At 51.0% G+C, this 16,623-nt stretch overlaps 2 protein-coding genes across 4 annotated transcripts in view; one reads left to right on the forward strand and one right to left on the reverse strand.

The window, feature by feature from the left end:
• FYCO1 (FYVE and coiled-coil domain autophagy adaptor 1) overlaps positions 1 to 16,623 on the forward strand; it is a 73,978-nt gene that overhangs the window by 38,321 nt on the left and 19,034 nt on the right. The window contains exon 15 of one of the 2 annotated variants that reach the window (XM_033131495.1): positions 1,891 to 2,035. In XM_033131495.1, coding sequence (XP_032987386.1) covers positions 1,891 to 2,035 — 145 coding nt within the window. Of the gene's footprint in view, positions 1 to 1,890; positions 2,078 to 16,623 lie in introns of those variants that run through there. The other variant, XM_033131494.1, reaches the window with a different exon arrangement.
• Positions 7,318 to 14,221, reverse strand: CXCR6 (C-X-C motif chemokine receptor 6). 2 transcript variants are annotated; one of them, XM_033131496.1, is made up of 2 exons: positions 12,713 to 14,221; positions 7,318 to 9,982 (listed from the first exon to the last, which is right to left on the reverse strand). In XM_033131496.1, the coding sequence occupies exon 2, from the start codon at positions 9,978 to 9,980 to the stop codon at positions 8,934 to 8,936; it is 1,047 nt and encodes a 348-aa protein (XP_032987387.1). In that variant the 5' UTR covers positions 9,981 to 9,982; positions 12,713 to 14,221; the 3' UTR covers positions 7,318 to 8,933. The 2 variants fall into 2 exon arrangements, with proteins under 2 accessions (XP_032987387.1, XP_032987388.1); XM_033131497.1 differs by having other exon boundaries at positions 12,689 to 14,221.

The raw sequence follows: 16,623 nt of genomic DNA on the forward strand, positions 1-16,623 counted from the left end.
TTTATATATTCTAGATGCAAGTTATTTATAGATATGTGTTTTACAAATATTTTCTCCCATTCTATAGCCTGTAGTTTCATTTTCTTTCAAAGAGCAGAAATGGTTTTCAAAAAGCAGAAGTTTATAATTTTGATGAAGTCTAATCCATTTTTTTTCTTTCTCATAGAGCAATGTTTTTCTTTTCTCTTGGTGTCATGTGTCTTTGTTTAACCCAAGGACTGAAAGGTCTTGTTTGTTTCCTAGAAGTTTTACAGTTTTTGGTTGCATGTTTAGGTCTGATCCATTTTGCATTGATTTTTGTATGTGGTGCAAGTTATTCGTAGAGATTCATTTTTTTTTGCAGATGGTTTTTTTGCAGTTGTAATTGTTTTAATAGCACTGGTTGAAAAGCGTATTCTTTTCTTATAGAATTGCCTTTGCATCTGTGTCAAAAATCAATTGTCCTTGCATAGGTGGGTCTACATCTGGACTTTCTCCTCCTTTCCATTTAGCTATGTGCCCTTTCCTGCACCAACACCACACTGTGACAGTTGTTGTAGCTTTATAATGAGTCTTCAAATCAGGTAGAGTGGGTCCTCCAGTTTTGTTCTTTACCAAAGTGTTGGCTCTTCTAGCTTCTTTGCTTTTCCACATAAATTTTAGAATCAGTTTGTCAATTTCTACAAAATATTCTGGTGACATTTTGGTGAGGATTGCATTGAATCTCTTTATGAATCTGAGGAGAATTGGCATCTTAACACAATTGAGCCTTCTACTCCATGAACCTAGTATAGCGCTCCATTTGTTTAGAGCTTTTTCGGTATCTCCCAGTGGACATCATTTTGAGTCCCTCATGCTCATTTTCCCTTCCCTTGTCCTTCTTCCTTCCTTCTGCCAGTCTCAGAGGGCAGGTTCAGAAGTGTGGCTGAGTCTATGGAAAGAAACCAATTCCTAGTCCCCCTTTCCACTCTGTGCCTTGAGCCCTGCATTATACAGACTTCAGACAAGACGAAGAGCGTTTCTTCTAAAGCACAGCCTGTCCCAGTTGCCGTGTGGCAGGGCCAGCTCATAGGAATTGGTCTTCTTGCTGAACAGCCCAGGAATCTGTCTTCCCCTTGCCCGACTCACTGGTGGGTGTTCCAGTGACAACAGAGTGTCAGAGTGCTGACGTTACCTGTTTTGATTTCTGACATTTTCTGTCTCCTTGTCTGTCTGCCTTCTTTCCTCCTTCCCTCTCCATCTGTCTTTCTGTCTTCTTTCTTTTCTTTTTTATTTCGCCTCAGACCTGCCATCACATTTTCTGTGACATGTGCAGAGAGTGCTTTTGGGTGGGTGACTGGCACAGGAGCAGGCATAGGGCACGAGTGGCCGGCAAAGTCAGACACAAGTCCCCGGTTAGAGCACAATGGTTGCTGCAACTCCCTGAGCCGAGGGAGGGTCTCTCCCACCCCCACCCCCACCCCCTCCAGTGGATTGGGATGGAAGTGCAGCCCAGACGGAATCCTGCTTTCAAAGAGGCGCCAAGAGGTAGTGTCTGTGTCTTATGGGTCAAGGATTCAGCAGTGCAAAATGTTTACTTTTCTGGTACGTTCTTTCCTGATAAGGTTTGGGTGAGTTTTTCTCCTTCTAAATAAAGCGTCTCAGGGACTATGTAAGAGCTTGAGACCTCTCTAAGCCCCTAACTAGAGCTTCACAGAAATCTCTTAAGTTGTGCATTGAGTTTCACCTGGAGTCCCACCTCTGCTTTTCCAGAGTGTCCCAGCAGCCATCTCTCCCATCTGGAGTGGGCACTCGCAGTGTGTCCTGGCTTGTCCTGCGTAGCTGCACTCCGTCTGTTCTCTGAGGCTCCCTCCCCATCCTGTGTGTAACCGTTGTGCTTCTCTTCTCTCCTGATCTGCCTCTGCGGCCCAGGTGCAAACACAGACTACAGGCTGCCTGACGACGCCGTGTTTGACATCATCACAGATGAGGAGCTGTGCCAGATACAGGAGTCCGGCTCCTCCTTGCCCGAAACACCCACTGAATCTGATTCCCTTGACCCAAACGTGGCCGAACAGTGAGTAGACGCCACCTCCATTTCCTGAGTGCTCATTAAATGCCTGGCCGTTGTACTTTCTTACCAAAGGACCGGGGAAATGCAGAAGCAGAACTGGCTGTCTTTGCTCAAAGGGAAGGTGCCTCAGAACAGAGCTCAGGATGGCATAGGATGGCGCTCGAGGGGCACGAGGGCTCGGTCCTGACGAGTGGTCAGTGTTGCGCCTTGTCAGAGGGTTCCTGGGCACGGGAGTGGTCCCCTGATTTCAGCATCTCCATTAAGGCCTTTCTTGGTTTGGGCAACTGGATTAATCTGCTTAGGCCACCATAACAAAAGACCACAGACCAGGCAGCTTAAACCAGAAATTTAGTTTTCACAGCTCTGGAGACTGCAAGTCCCACATGAAGGTGTCAGCAGTTTGGTTTCCTCTGAGGCCTCTCTCCTTGGCTTGTAGACAGATGACCACTGTGTCGCTGCCTCTTCACGGGGGCGTCTCTCTAAGCGTGTGCACGCCTGGTGTCTCTGTGTCCTAATGTCTTCTTAGGAGGACACCACTCAGATTGGATCAGGGTCACCCTAATGGTCGGTCTCATTTTCACTAAGTTACTTCTTTATAGCCCGTATCTCCAAATTTAGTCACATTCTGAGCTACTAGGGGTTAGGACTGCAACACAGGAATTTGAAGGGGCTGCAGCTCAGCCCAGGAGAGCAGCCCTTGCTGTGCTGCCCTGAGCCGAGCTCAGAGCAGCGAGTTGCCCTTTAAAAATCCCGTGCCTCTTTTGGAACCACACTAATCAGGCTGGGTAATGACGCCCTGAGGAAGGAAGCTCGGATTTCACTTGACTCGGGGAGATGTGTTCTCTCCGAAGTCCCTTTAGCTCCTGAGAAGCCCTCCCAGAGTCCCCGAGTCCTAGGCAGGCCTGTCACCCTTCTACATGCCCAGCCTGTGCCCTGCCCGTCGCCAGCGTCCTGTGCACCCCAGCCCATCAACCCTTCCTCATGCTGACGACGCCACAGGGTGCCCTACAAGTGCTTCTTCTGCATGGCCCTCTCAGTTTTCTGGGCTCGCTGTTTTTCAACAAGGTTTGTGAGGAGAGTTTTGCCAATTTTTAAATATATGCAGTACTGCACAAAGTGTCACCATATTAAATGACACGCGTTTGCCATGGAACCCACAGGAAAAGGTCAGGTTCCCCTCTGTGGCAGCCTTGCCGGTGTTTGTCAGCTCCTGGAATTTGACCTGAATCCAGTTTCTACAGCAAAGGACTGGCTGTTCAGAAACTCGAGAAAGAATTGACACGACTGCCAGGTCCAGACGTTTCTTGACACACTTTCTGTCCCATTCAGGGGGTTTTGTGATGCTCTTGCTGACTTGTATTGAAATCTCTGCTACTCCCTTCCTGCCCAGAATTCAGAGGAAGGCTAGGATTGACCTGTCAGATTATCACCCGGGGTTTCTGCTGCACGAGAGGAGATGCACTTCGTCTCTGCAAGGCCCTCAGCACAGGAGCTGTCCGGCCTCAGTGCACCTACCTCCTCCCTCCCGTGCGCTCTTACTGGCCAGTCACTGAACCTGCCCTGCTGTGGCCTCACGGAGCAGCCAAGCTGTCACCCAACCCAAGAAAGCCCCTGCTCACTGTCGCTACTGTGACGGGGCCTTTTCTTCTGGAACCCTTACCTCAGAAGCCGCCCCTGACTGCCGCAGTCTGCAGCACTGTCCCCGACCCCCGAAGCCCGGTGGTCGCCAGGGCATGTTCCTTCCATTAGCACTGAGTCACTCTCTGCCCCCATCACCTGGCATCTCTTCACTGACACGCCTTCACTCCCGGGCAGGTGGGTCCGTGGTAAGGTGAGCAGGACCAAGCCTCGGGGCCTGGAGGACAGCCTCTGGCTGCAGCCTATGTGAGAAAACGGCCCCCTGAAGCCCCCTCTTTCCCTCACCCCTTTCCCAGTGGGAACCAAAACAGAAGGTGTTCTGACTGCTGACAAATATAGGTGTTTTCAATCTTGGGAAATCAGGAAGTGTTCCAGAGGAAGGAAATGGCCGGCATGCTGGCCCACGGCCTGCAAGGTGGATCTGCGACTGACAGACGGAGACCTGCACTGGGTCTTTTCTGAGGAAGAGCCAGCCCTCGCGTCAGTGAAGGGCCTGCCTCGTCACACACCTTCGTTGTGCAGTAGCTAGAGGGAGACCCAAGCAGATCTGGAAGCTTTTTCTTATATTCTTTTTCTTCCTAAGTTTAAGACCAGTCAAACACACCAGGACATGTAAGCGACCCTGACAGGAAACTTCGAGAAGGAAGTCAGCTAGTCCAAAGTCGGAAGTGGTCCAGGACGGATTAAACACTGAGTCCAGATCCATGGGGAAGGAAGGCAGCTTGGAGTGGTGGTGTTGAAGGCCACTGTCCCTGTGCCAGCAGCTCATACACGTGGCCTCACTTGGTCCCTGCCCAACCCTTTAAGACTAGGGCTTATGGTCCCCATTTTACTTTAGGTGAAGGCGCTGAAGCCTCAGGAGGCCAGATAACTTGCTCCAAGTCGTGTGGCTGTATGTGTCGGAACGAGGCTTTGAGCCCGGAGTGCATCCCTCTAGGCCCCAGCCTGGAGACTCGCTTTGAAGAGGACAGCTCTCTTCTCCAGGTCCCCACCTCCCCGTCTGCACAGCAGAGACCTGCCCACTTCCCCGGCCTCATGTACGTTCTCATATACGTAGGGCTAACGGAGTGGTCTGCCTTGCCTCTCCCAGCGGTGATGGCACAGGAAGAGATCCCCAAGTCCAGGCTTTCAGGGAGACCTGGCAGACTCCCTGAGCAACCGCCCAGTTGGCCCCGTGCCTCCCCCACCCCCCAATGTGGCTCAGGGCTAGAGTAGCAGTGTGAGGCAGGAACACAGCTCCTCAGATGAAAAGATGACACTCTTCAGAACCTTCTAGACATGACTGTGTACCCGCCACCCTCCCCCCCTCATAGTCATCCAGGCCCATCTCAGCCATCTCCCCTGACCAGGTGTCTGACTGTTCTCAGGACTGAGGTGGCAGGCAGAGAAGGAGAGAAAAATGTCAGCAAGTAGCAGGACTGGGCCTGGGATCCCTTGACGTCTGCTCAATTTCCACCCAGTCATACCCTTGAGGCCGGGCCCCCCCTTCTGATTACTAGACAGACGACAGACTATGGTGGTGAAGAGTTAGAGCTCCAGAATCAAACCCACTTGGTTCCATCGCTTTGGGCCCTACGCCCCCTGAACTCAGTTCCCTTCCCTGTACCAAAGAGGCAGGCAGCACCCACCCCCTGGGGTTCTTGGGAGGATTAGAAGAGAGTGATGTGTACCAAGCACGAGCCTGGTGCCTGCGTCGCGAGGCCTTCTGTGGATGTGCGTTGTTTTCGTGGCGTTTTATCTGCATGATGTGTAGGGCTGAGCCGTGCTTGTCTGCTGCTGTGTGCTCAGTACCTTGTCCCCAGAAGCCCACTGGTCTCCAAGGAAAAATCACTCCCGATGTGCGGATGCTGCCGAGCTGACACACACAGGCACAGCCTGCCCCCGACCCACGCGCATCTCTACCGGGAATTGCTTTAGAACTGGAACTTGTGGTCAGAATGCTTTGGGGAAGCGGTGGTGGGTTTCTCACCAATGAGATTTGATGCCTTGTATCTCAAACGAAACGTGAACAGGATATGGTGATAAAGGTTAAGGTTAGAAAGCCACCCTGCGTTTGGGCTGACATCTACGCCTACAGATGAAGACAGAGCCAGCAGGTACCTGGGGCCCCTCTTACCCAGCATTTCTGGGCAGAGAAAGAGGCTCTTCACTAAGGTCTTAGCCCCCGCTCTGCTGTGAGCTTTGTGAGCTGCTGCTTTGTGAGCTTCGGCAGGTGTTAGTCCCTCTGAACCAGTTTCCTCATCTGAAAACGGGGATGGTAGTGCCAAGCCTCCTGCACAGTGGCGTTGGCAGTTAGGAACCAGGAGGACGGGCACAGGAAAGGGGGTGCTGCCTTGACCACCCCTTGGAGGGGAAGGCTGGAACGAGAGCCGTGACCGCTCCTGGGCCCCGTGCTTTCTGCTCTGCCTCCACCCCTCCAGTCGTGGCTGCTCCAGTTTTTCTCTCCCACAGAACCATTTCCTCGGTGCAGAAGGCTCTCGGAGATCACCTGGGCTTCTCCCAGGTAGCCCTGGAATCAGGGTCACCTTGTGTTCACATCGGACAGTGTGGCCATCCGTGGTCTCTAACCACCCCACCACCAAGCACTAGGGATATGTCGGGGTCAGGGAGGAGCCCACTCTTTACCTCAGACCCCAAGGCCACACCCGAGCAGACTGGACTGGACTGAACCGAGCCAGGGTGCACACCCAGCCTGGCCCCTCCCCCAGCCCCCCAGGTAGCTCAGACCCTTACATCACGTGCTGGTATGTGTGAGCAGAGGGGAGCTCCAAGGCGGGGAGAAGAGAAGGTCTGAGTTTGGGAACTTGTACTTCGTGGGCTGTTGTGTGGACAGAATGAAGTCAAGACACAAAAGCCCTCCGTGACCAACACGTGCTGTGCCGTTTTCCCCATCACACCACACTGCTTCCCTCTGGGAACATGTGGTTGCAGCCCTGGCTCCCTGGCTCCCCGACTCTTCACCTTTTTCCCAGTTAGGGCCTCTGCCTCGGGCTGGGTCACTGTCAGGGAAGTCAGGGGCCAGTGGCCCCTCTGTCCGAAGGGCTGAATATTAGGGTCAACGCTCAAAGGGGGATGACAGAAGATCCCCTTTGTAGCCAGTTTTAAAGTGATAAAAGCCTTGTCGCCAGGACAAGGGCAGATTTTGTAGTTTGAGGATGTGCCCGGAGGCCCTTGCAGCCTGAATGCAGTAAAGTAACTCGTCATGGGTGCGTGTAGGCGTGTTTATGAAATAGTAGGCGACTCCCGAGGGTCCTGCAAGGCTCAGCCTGTGCTCACTGGACCAGGGCGTGTGTGGCATGCCAGGCACCCCTGGAAGGCACGCAGCAAAGCCTGCCAGCCTCGCCAGCACACTGGGAGCCATCGGCAGCTTCCATTTTGTGTTGCTGGTTCTTTTTTTTTTTTTTTATTGGGGTTAAATTTATTGGTTAAGATTATAAAAGTTTCAAGTGTACAGTTCTGTAATACATCATCTATCTATTGCATTGTGTGCTCCCCACCCAGCGTCTAGTCTCTTTCCGTCACCATATATTTTGCTTCCTTTTACCCTCTTCTGCCTCCTTTTATCCACCTTCCCCTCTGGTAATCATCGTACCCTTGTCTGTGTCGATGAGGTTTTTTATTTGTTATGTTAATTCATTTGTTGCTTTCTGTTTTATATTTCACATGTAAGTGAAATCACGTGATTCTTGACCTTTTCTATCTGACTTACTTCGCTTAGCATGATACTCTCAAGAATCACCCATGTTGTCGCCATGGCAGTGTTTCATCTTGTCTTACAGCTGAGTAGTATTGTTAATTCTCGTGAGAACAAAACTGGCATTTTGGAGCCCTTCTGCCCCAGAATGCAGACTACACTAAGCGTTTTGTGCACATTATCTCAGGTCCTCGCCACGCCAGCCCTGAGCGCTGGGTGCTGTTATGGTCCATGTTTCACCAAAATGAAAGAGGTTAAGAGATTCCCAACTGGTCTTACCAACTGGCGAGGGACAGAGCTGGGATTCAGCTGCGGTCTGTCCAAACCTGAGCCAGTTCTGGCTGCCTCGTGCACTCTCCTCGCCCGTTGTCCGCTGGTTCTCCATATTTCAGTGAGTGGTTTGTGATGCATGAGCCAAAACGGCGGCGTTAAGCTCGTTGAGCAGACTGCTAGGGTCTATAAACATGCACGGGTGTCTGACATGACAGCTGCTTCGTCCTGGGGCCACGTTGTGGAGGTTAAACAAATGCACCTCATCTTCTGGGCAGGCAGCTGGAAGCCATAGTGAAGGAACTGGGTTGTTTTCACTAGAACATTCGACTTCCTTGATAGAGCAAGCAGTACCTAGAACATTCACAATTTTAACTTATTTCTTGGGTTCTGGGCCCACCAGTGCACTTTTGATCCATTCCAGGCATACCACATTAAAGTAGAAGGATAAAAGTAGTTTGGAGACTTTTTTAAAAAGTTTCTTTCTTAGTCATGAAAATCATATGCTGTTTGATGTGTGTGTGGATTACGTATACACACATAATAGGGTGTGTGTGTGTGTGTGTGTGTGTGGCACAGGGTAATTCATTTTTTAAACAAGCAGACCCCACGTGTCAGAAACACCTCTTAGATTCATGACAGTCTTAAACTCTGCTGCGCACACTTTTCTAGCATTCCGTGGACCACTGGAATTCTCAGCCAATTCGTTTGTTTTAGCCCATTCATATTCCCTGGTGCTAAGTCCTTCCAGGATTAATGAAAGAGAAAGAACATAAGCATCTATCTACGTAAAAGCCAAACCCCAAGGTGAGGCAAAACGTGATCTCATTTCCATCAGGAGCCTGGTGATTGAGGTCTGAGCCGAATGGGCCCGCGCTTGTATTCATGGCTGCTCTCACTTCCCCTGCCTCCCAGAGACCAAAAGAATCTTCTGCACTTGGGAGCCCGGAATGTCACTTGCCATCAGCAGCCTTGTTGGCCATCGTCCCCTCTTCAACCTTCAGTTCCAGTGCCAGTCTCAGTGAAGGAGAACTGGAGGTCTTTAGAGACACACGTCATTTCCCTCTGTGTCAGGATTCTCAGGGATGGCAGCAGAAGAGCTCTTACAGTTTTCAGACTCCCCTTTGAGCTTTAGGCCTGTGTGTTCATGAGGAGAACAGACGTGTTCCTGCCTGAGACGAAGCATTCTGCAGCAGCTGCAGCGTTTGGGTACTTCTCCATGGAGTGCATAAGCTATACACAAAGCTGTCCTCGTCACATCCAGAGGACGCAGCCGTCTCTGCAGCTTCTTCACGAGCCCTACAGCTGGAACATACTGGTGGCCTCCACGTTTTGGGAGGCAGAACACGTCTTGGAAGTGTCCTCTGAAGACTTCCATTGTCCTGAGGACCCCAGGTAGGGGAGGCAGCCAATGTCTTTCACTAGTTTCCAGAAGTTCCTACGGAACTTCAGGCCAACAAAGGCATAGAGCACGGGGTTGAGGCAGGCCCGCAGGTAGGCAATGGCCTCCGTCACTGTGACAGCGTAGTGGAAGCTGATCATGGTGTAGTACTCCCAGCTCGTGCTGCGGACGAGCTTCACGAGGTTGAAGGGCGTCTGGGTCAGCACGAACACGGCCACCACCAGAAAGATGATCTTGAGAGACTTGTGCCTCTGAAAGCCTCGGGCGTGGAGCAGGGTCTTGATTATAACCGAGTAGCAGACAATCATGGCGAGCAGTGGCAGGAAGAACCCAAAGCTCATCTGGATGGCAAGCACCACCGTGGAAATCTCGTCGTCATGGTAACCACAGATAGACTTGTCGTGGCGCCTGACATCGCCGTAGATGATTTGCGGCAAGGACATCAGCAGGGAGAACACCCAGGTGGACACGCAGATGGCCTTGCCCCAGCTCATCCGCTTGGCCTGCTGGTTGTAGGCCTTGGTGGCCTGAACCACTGCCATGAAGCGGTCCATGGTGATGCAGGTGAGGATGAGCATGGACGTGTAGAAGTTCAGAGTGTAGACGCCCAGCAGGGTTTTGCACACGATCTTGCCGAAGACCCATTCGTGGATGCCCGCGTAGGCCCAGAAGGGCAGAGTGCAGACGAACACCAGGTCAGCCAGGGGCAGGTTCATCAGCAGCACGTCCGTCAGGCTCTTCAGCTTCTGGTAGAAGATGTGTATGACCAGCACCAGCGAGTTCCCCACCAGGCCGCAGATGAACACCACCACGTACACGCAGGGCAGAAAGAAATGGCGGAACTGCAGGAAGTGTTGGTGCGCCTGGCTGCTGTTTTGGGGAGTGTCGAAGTACCCGGGGTCTTGATAATCGTCGTCAGCCATGGTGTCTGTACTGTTGGACATCTCTGAGTCAAAACACAGGAATTACACTTAAGGCTGAGGGGTCACACCCCTGACCTTCCCACTGCCCCGCTGCCCACATTTAGGGGGCAAATAGTCGTCTCCTAAACCCACCCACCGTTCTGCTCCCTGCCAGCACACTCTGGTGTACTGGAGATAGCCTGCTGTACCGGGAAGTGGCTCAGACTGGGCAAGGAGTTCTTCGTTGGCCCTCAAATTCTCAGGATCTCACGCATCTGGGAGAAGATGCCTGACCTCACACATGTTGCATAAAATCCTGTGCTGACTTTGAAATCACAGGGCACCATGTAGTGAAATGGGGACAGTTCCCTTTGGAAGAGCAGCACTGCTGCCTAATGGGGAGGGCCTGTCTTCATCTGCCTGTGCCTCACAGCCGGTGCCTGCCCACCCTGTGCCCCATTTCTGTTAAATTAGCCCCCGGCACTGCTTATTCTGAAAGCTAAGGCACATATTCCCCTTCTGGGAGGCGGGGGGCCGAGGGGAAGGGTCCACCATCAAGGAGGCTCCTCGAGACCAGGAGGTGTATAGGGACGGCCAGGACTCGTGCTTGCCTGGGTCGTGCATCCTGCCTTTTCTTGCCCTTGAATGCATAGATTTTAAAAGACGGCTTATGGGGAATACAAGGTGCAGAAAAGCTCATGGCTGACAGCACTTGACCAGGGAATGGGGAGTTCTCCCTCCCCAGTCCCAACCCCAACCTTCCCCCTTATTAGCTGCCACAGTTACTACAGCCCACCGTCAGAGCTCCGGTTCCTGAAGGCTTCTTGACCTTCTGGAACCTCTTCACAGGTAGGTTTCCCCAGACGGGAACGTTGCCTTAGCTTTCATGACTCGCAGTTTAGGGCCAAGGGGTCTCCTTTACCAAGTGGAAGACGCCAGTGGGTGGGCTCCTGCAGCAAGGCCGGTGGCCGGCCTTGCAGGGAACTTGTAGCGAAGCCCAAACCCCTGCCTTTCTTGCCCGGGGCTCCTGGCCTTTAAGGTGTCACTTCCCTTTGACCCTTCTCTCTGCCCTGTGACCCTGCTGAGGACCACAGACAGGGCACAGAGGTGATGTAACCCGTGGCCTGGGAGTGCCAGGCCACTGCCCTGCAGGTCGCAGCACACGGTGGCTTGTTTCCAGTGACCCAGTGCCGTGTCCTGCTAGTACCTCAAGAAGATGTTTTAAGAAGAGCGGGCATTTAGTTTAGCAACGTCAGAATATCACCTGGCCAGACGAGGGCATATAAGAGGAGACATCTCCATCCTTATCTACCCAGAGATTGTTTTCTTCCTGACTGGAAACGCTGTCAGCCCTGGAGGTGCCGCCTCAGTTTTTCCTGGGGGCAGAGCACCCTTTCCCGCCCACGAAGGACCTTGCCTTTGGGATGTGACTACTCAGTAAAAAGTCCCTGCTCCTAGACCACAAAATGTCAGCTCTCTATGAGTGGTAGGCCAGCCGGTAGGCATCGTGCCCCGCCAGCTCTCTGGACTGCTGGCGTAAGTAGGTCATATGACGCGTGTATGTCTTACTGCTTCACACGGAGACAAAAACTTTTTTTTCATCATTTAGAATGTGAAGTAGGTGGCTATCCTTTCTTAAGAGTAATGTCAACTCTCCATTATCACTTGACTCATTCTTGCCCTTTTTAAAAAAAAATATCCTATCATGGCTGTTGCTGAATTCTCATCCTGACATTACATGTTTCCTCAAAGGCCCGTGCAAATTCCTTTGTGATAAATTCCTCTGTGATAGCAGCCTGTCTTTAATAATGTGTGAGCAGATTGGCACGGCACAGCTCTATGCAGATAGAGTATGAAAAATTCCTTTTCCTTCTAGAAATGTTACAATCATTTATCTTCTATAACCAAAGTTCTATGTTGATTTCTGAAAATTAAAAGTAATATATACAATAAATGAGCAAATTATAATTCAGATATAAATAGAATATAAGTAACATTTGGAACGTGCTTTTAATAGTGTGAAAAATGCAATGCATTTCAATTGCTGAGAAGAGTATAAGCACAAAGTAAATATGCAGAATTAGTATTGGCTGTTACAATTAAAATGAATTGATGACGAAAAGGATGTAAAATTGATCATGATTGTTAAGTCAGCCTTTGATCATAAACCCCTTAAAGTCATAAAAGCCACAGACCTTTACCTCAGAAATATGTACACACACCCCTGCAATTCTGGGGATTTGTGAACCCTGACTCCCTCTGCCACATAACTCTATGCACCCCTTGTTTAAGGATCCATGTTCCTCTATAGGATTTTGACTGTATTTTTTAAAACAGAAAAGTGACCAGATTTAATCCGTTTGCTTGTGGCTGGTGGAATTAGGGGTGATGTATTTCCCTTCCTCCTTTATGTTTTTTTATGTTTTCCAAAATGTCTACAGTGGCACATTGAGACAAGAACGTAAATCTAATCTGAGATAGCAGCGTGTCTTATAAAATAGAAAAGAAACAAAAACAGACTAGCCTCTCCCTGTCTCCTTGGGAGGGTCTGATTAGGCCATCACCGCCAGTACCATGAACGTACAAGCACTTACTCTGTGCCCAGGACCGCAATCCTCTAACCCTCACGGCAGCAACAGCAGAGATGGAATCCGAACCAAGAGCAATTGAGCGCTAAATCCTGGGCATTTGACATCAGACTGTGCTGCAGGCAGGCGCCTGAGCTCTGACAACCTGGAATTCTGTCTTACCTATAAAGAAGACAAATGACTCACCAGCAGAGATGATTTGTCAGTTCCAGAGACGAGCGTTGTTCAGCAGCAGGTTCTACCTCTACTATTCTGTGATGTGGTCTGTGTTTCCGCTGAAGTTTTTAAGAACTCGTGCTGGGTGATGATGGAGACCCAACCCATCTTGCAGATCAGAATCCACATGACCAGCCTGCACCCATGTAATTTGGGGGTCAAAGATAGGAAGCGGTGGCTCTGAGGCTGCGTACCTGCTGCCACCTGGCTGGGGACTTACTCTTCTGCCAGGTCCCAAGACGGTTTTTACTTGTAAACCAAAGGGGACCACTAAGTCGGTCTGGCTCTGGCAGTCCACTGAAGATGGCATTTGTACCTTAAAGTTATCTGATTTACTAGCCATATGTCTGCTTCAAACAATCTGGGTCTAGACCATGCAGAGTCCCAGCTGTGGCCGGGGTTCTGTGTCTGCACGCAGCCTCCACATACATAGTGGCCACTGGTGCTCATAGCCCTGCAGAGGAGGCACCCCAATTGTATAGACGAGAACACTGAAGACAAAATAACAGCCCCATGTGCACACAGCTAGTAAGTGGCCCTTCCAGGATACAAACCCAGGTCTCTGTCATTGCGAGACCAGTGGGCTCTAGATGGCTTCTAGGTGATGGGTGTGCCCTGGGGCCTGGTGCCGCCCTGCCCCCTACAGCCTCAGCACCGGGCCCCTCGCAGGCCGTGCTCCCCCACCCTGCTCATCCTGTGCAGTCCTTCTCACTTCTGGATCTCCCCAGGTAATGAGCACCTCGATCAGACTGCAGCTCTAGCTGTTGGTCTCCACACTCCTAACATGCAGGCACTTCTGCAAAATAACACTTGGGAGGCAAGAATTGGAGGAATGTCTGCCTGGGTCAGATTTCCCCACTGCCTGCTCTGTGGAAAGCGTACTAGGTAGAGGTATGGACTCCATTTCTGCTTTCCCAGAAGCAGCTACCCTCCTTCCAAGGCACCAGGCTTCCCTTCCCTGATTGTGCACCCCTATCCAACCTGCTTCTCCCCGAGGCTGGTGCTCTGCCCCCCTTGTTAGGCAAGTCCTCTCCTGTGGTTGTTCCTGAGGTCAGGGTATCAGGCATCGGGAGTGGGGACCAGAAGCAGCCCCAGAAAACTAGAGACGATGATACTTAGTTCTATTAGGATTCGGGCCCTGGGCTGGATGCTTCTGTGTATAGTCGTCTAATCCTAGGCATTTATAGGCGAATAAGCAAATTGGTGACATTAGCTCACTTGTCCAAGAACACATGTCCCCAGGAGTCACCCAGGATCTGTTCCCTGTAATACTCTTGAGTGTGGAGCTATCCCGGGGGCCCTGGTAAAAATCTGAAGACCTCTACAGGATTTTCAAGTCTTTGAATGAACTAACTCAAACTCTCCTCTCCACCGAACTGATACAAACGAATGAGGCTCTGTAGAATATGTACCTCTGGACTGATGGGGGCGTGGGTGGGTAGGTGCAGGGGTTGATGGATGAATGAACAAATGAGTGGGCTAAACCAGTACTGGAGAGGAGATGGGCCAAAGCATCCATCCTTGTGAAAGAGACCTCTGGGGGCAAGACATCCCTTTAGAGTGACATTTGACAATCTTTTAAGCTTTGGGAGATGAGCTTTACCCAGGGGCAAGCCAACCATGTCATCTGGGACTGGTTCGTAAGGCAGAGTCTGCCCGGCCTCACCCTTGTCAGACACGTGCTCGGCCATGCTCTCTCTTAGCAATCACTTGTATTCCGTGGGGAAAACCAGGCCTTGCGGGCTGCCCTGTACAACTGTGTGCATGCATGTGGGTGCGTGGGGGGTCGGGGTGATGTGTATGTGGGAGCATGACCACATTTGTCATAACTGTTCTCCAGTGGAAAGTTCTCCAATGAAAGACTTGCAGTTAGATTGGAGGAACGGAGCCAATTGGGGGCCAGAATTTTATTTCAGCTGCTTCACAAAGTGCCTTTTGTTATCTGCCAGTTTGTCGTGTTCATTGTTTCAAGGGCATTGTTTTTCTTTGAAACAAAACAGTAAACTTCTTAAGGGCAAGTATGCTGTCATACGTCTTGGATTTCCCCTGGAATACTTAAATGTTTCCCAACTAGAACTGGGGGAAGAAGAAAAGGAAAGTGGCAGCCATGCCAGCTGCAGGTTTATCTCGGAAGTCAGACTGTTGACCTCACCTTTCCCAAGCACCTGACATCCTTGAGCCTGAGCCTGAGATACGATGGCACCCAGGGATGCAGCAGTCGCTGCTGCTGCCAGAAGAGGCTAAGTGCAGGGCATCGGTGGGCGAAGGCCTGTGGAGGACGAGTTAAAAGATCCTCAGAAAAGTAGCCTAACGGAAAACAGTGAGTTGGGTGTGGCTTGCTCAGCGGCGCCCCCAGTTGACGGTTGCGAGGATGGGCCTGCAGGTTTGTGTTGTGTCAGACCAGAGTTACCCAGTAATCAAATTAGATTCCCAGAAGTGCTCTTCTTCACTTGGTTTTTAGACGAAAAGGAAGCCAATGACTAAAAGAAAAACTAGGAATGTAACAGTAAACTAAAAAGGTGCCCCTGAACCTTCTAAACCGTGCCGTTCAATAGAGCCTTCTGCAGTGATGGGTACGTCCTGTGTCACTGCTGTCCGACCCAGCGGCCACTAGCTCACGTGGCCGTTGAGCACTAGAAGTGGGAATAGTGCAAGACCAAGGAGCCAGATTTTGAGCTATTGTAAATTTTGATGAATTTGAGTTCCAATAGCCACATGCGGCGGGTGGCTACTGGGTTGGGCTGTGCCGTTGTAAACTAAAGACGTCTGCATTCACAGCCTGTCCACAGGTGGAGGCTGACCTGGGGGCAGCAGGACCTGGGCATTGAGGCAAAGCACCATTCATAGCTCTGCTGGGTATAGCAAGGCAGAGCGTAGCTGGAGCCCTCTGGGGAAGGTTGTCAGCCAGACACTTGGCCACTGGGGTTCGGGCACCTGTTCCTTCCTGGCCATTCTACACAAGCAGAGTCTGCTTCCTTGCCAGTCTTTAGTAATTAAATGGAAAAATTGGATAGTAATTAAATGAAAAAGAGGCAAAAGCATTTTGATTTGTGAGAAGGGAGTACTACGGATTCCAGCTGCAGAGATTTCTGAGCTGCGGGGACCCCACCCGTGACCCCTCATCCAGGCAGACATGGACCCCTGGACTGCGTGCTGGGGACGTCCTCATTATTTGCCTTGTCCATGGTCCCTACTTTATTCGTACCTGATTCTAAAGTGGAGCCTTGGTCATGTCCTCTGTAGGGATATTTGGGACAGAAACCACCGTAGCCTGTGGCATAGAATCCAGCTGTTTATTGAGCACAGGCTGTGTGCAGGGCCAGTGCCCCGGGATGCCAAGATGACCACCCCCCAGAGGGTGGAGCAAGTTGACAGGTGTGCGAGCATCAAGATAGCTTTGGCTGTACTGGCCACAGTCCCAGGGACAGAATCTCAGCAGGAATGGGTGACTTGCCATCAGCCATAGGAGGCCACCATAGCTAGCAGTAAGCTCCTGTTGCCAGAGCAAGAGGACGAGGAAGGTCACTTGTGAACAGTGTGTTCGTCTCACTTTTCTGAGAAAAACACCTCTGGCAACAGAAGGAAATGGCTCTGGTAGGAGATAGGCCGCCCCCTTGTGGCCTTGCTTTTCCCTGTCATTCTCAAACTTTTTAAAACCCTTTGACATCTTCTAGCACAGTTGCTTGGACGTTTTCTCCTGCCTCGCGCAATAAGAAATAGGTTTTACATGACTGCCCAGGTGTCTACGTGTGTCGACGTCAAGTCAGAACAGGCACGTCATGAAACAGTACTTAACCCTCCCAACGTGCAGTGTGCTATTGCACTGATGGTTTCTATTGTGGTTTTTCAGTGTTGGCCATAAATTACTAAATTGATTCACA

This window comes from Rhinolophus ferrumequinum, chromosome 17 (assembly GCF_004115265.2).
Source record: "Rhinolophus ferrumequinum isolate MPI-CBG mRhiFer1 chromosome 17, mRhiFer1_v1.p, whole genome shotgun sequence".
Taxonomy (NCBI): Eukaryota; Metazoa; Chordata; class Mammalia; order Chiroptera; family Rhinolophidae; genus Rhinolophus; species Rhinolophus ferrumequinum.

Coding starts and splice junctions, on each gene's coding strand:
- CXCR6 (XM_033131496.1), bottom strand. CDS start 9,980: ATGTCCAACAGTACAGACACCATGGCTGACGACGATTATCAAGACCCC.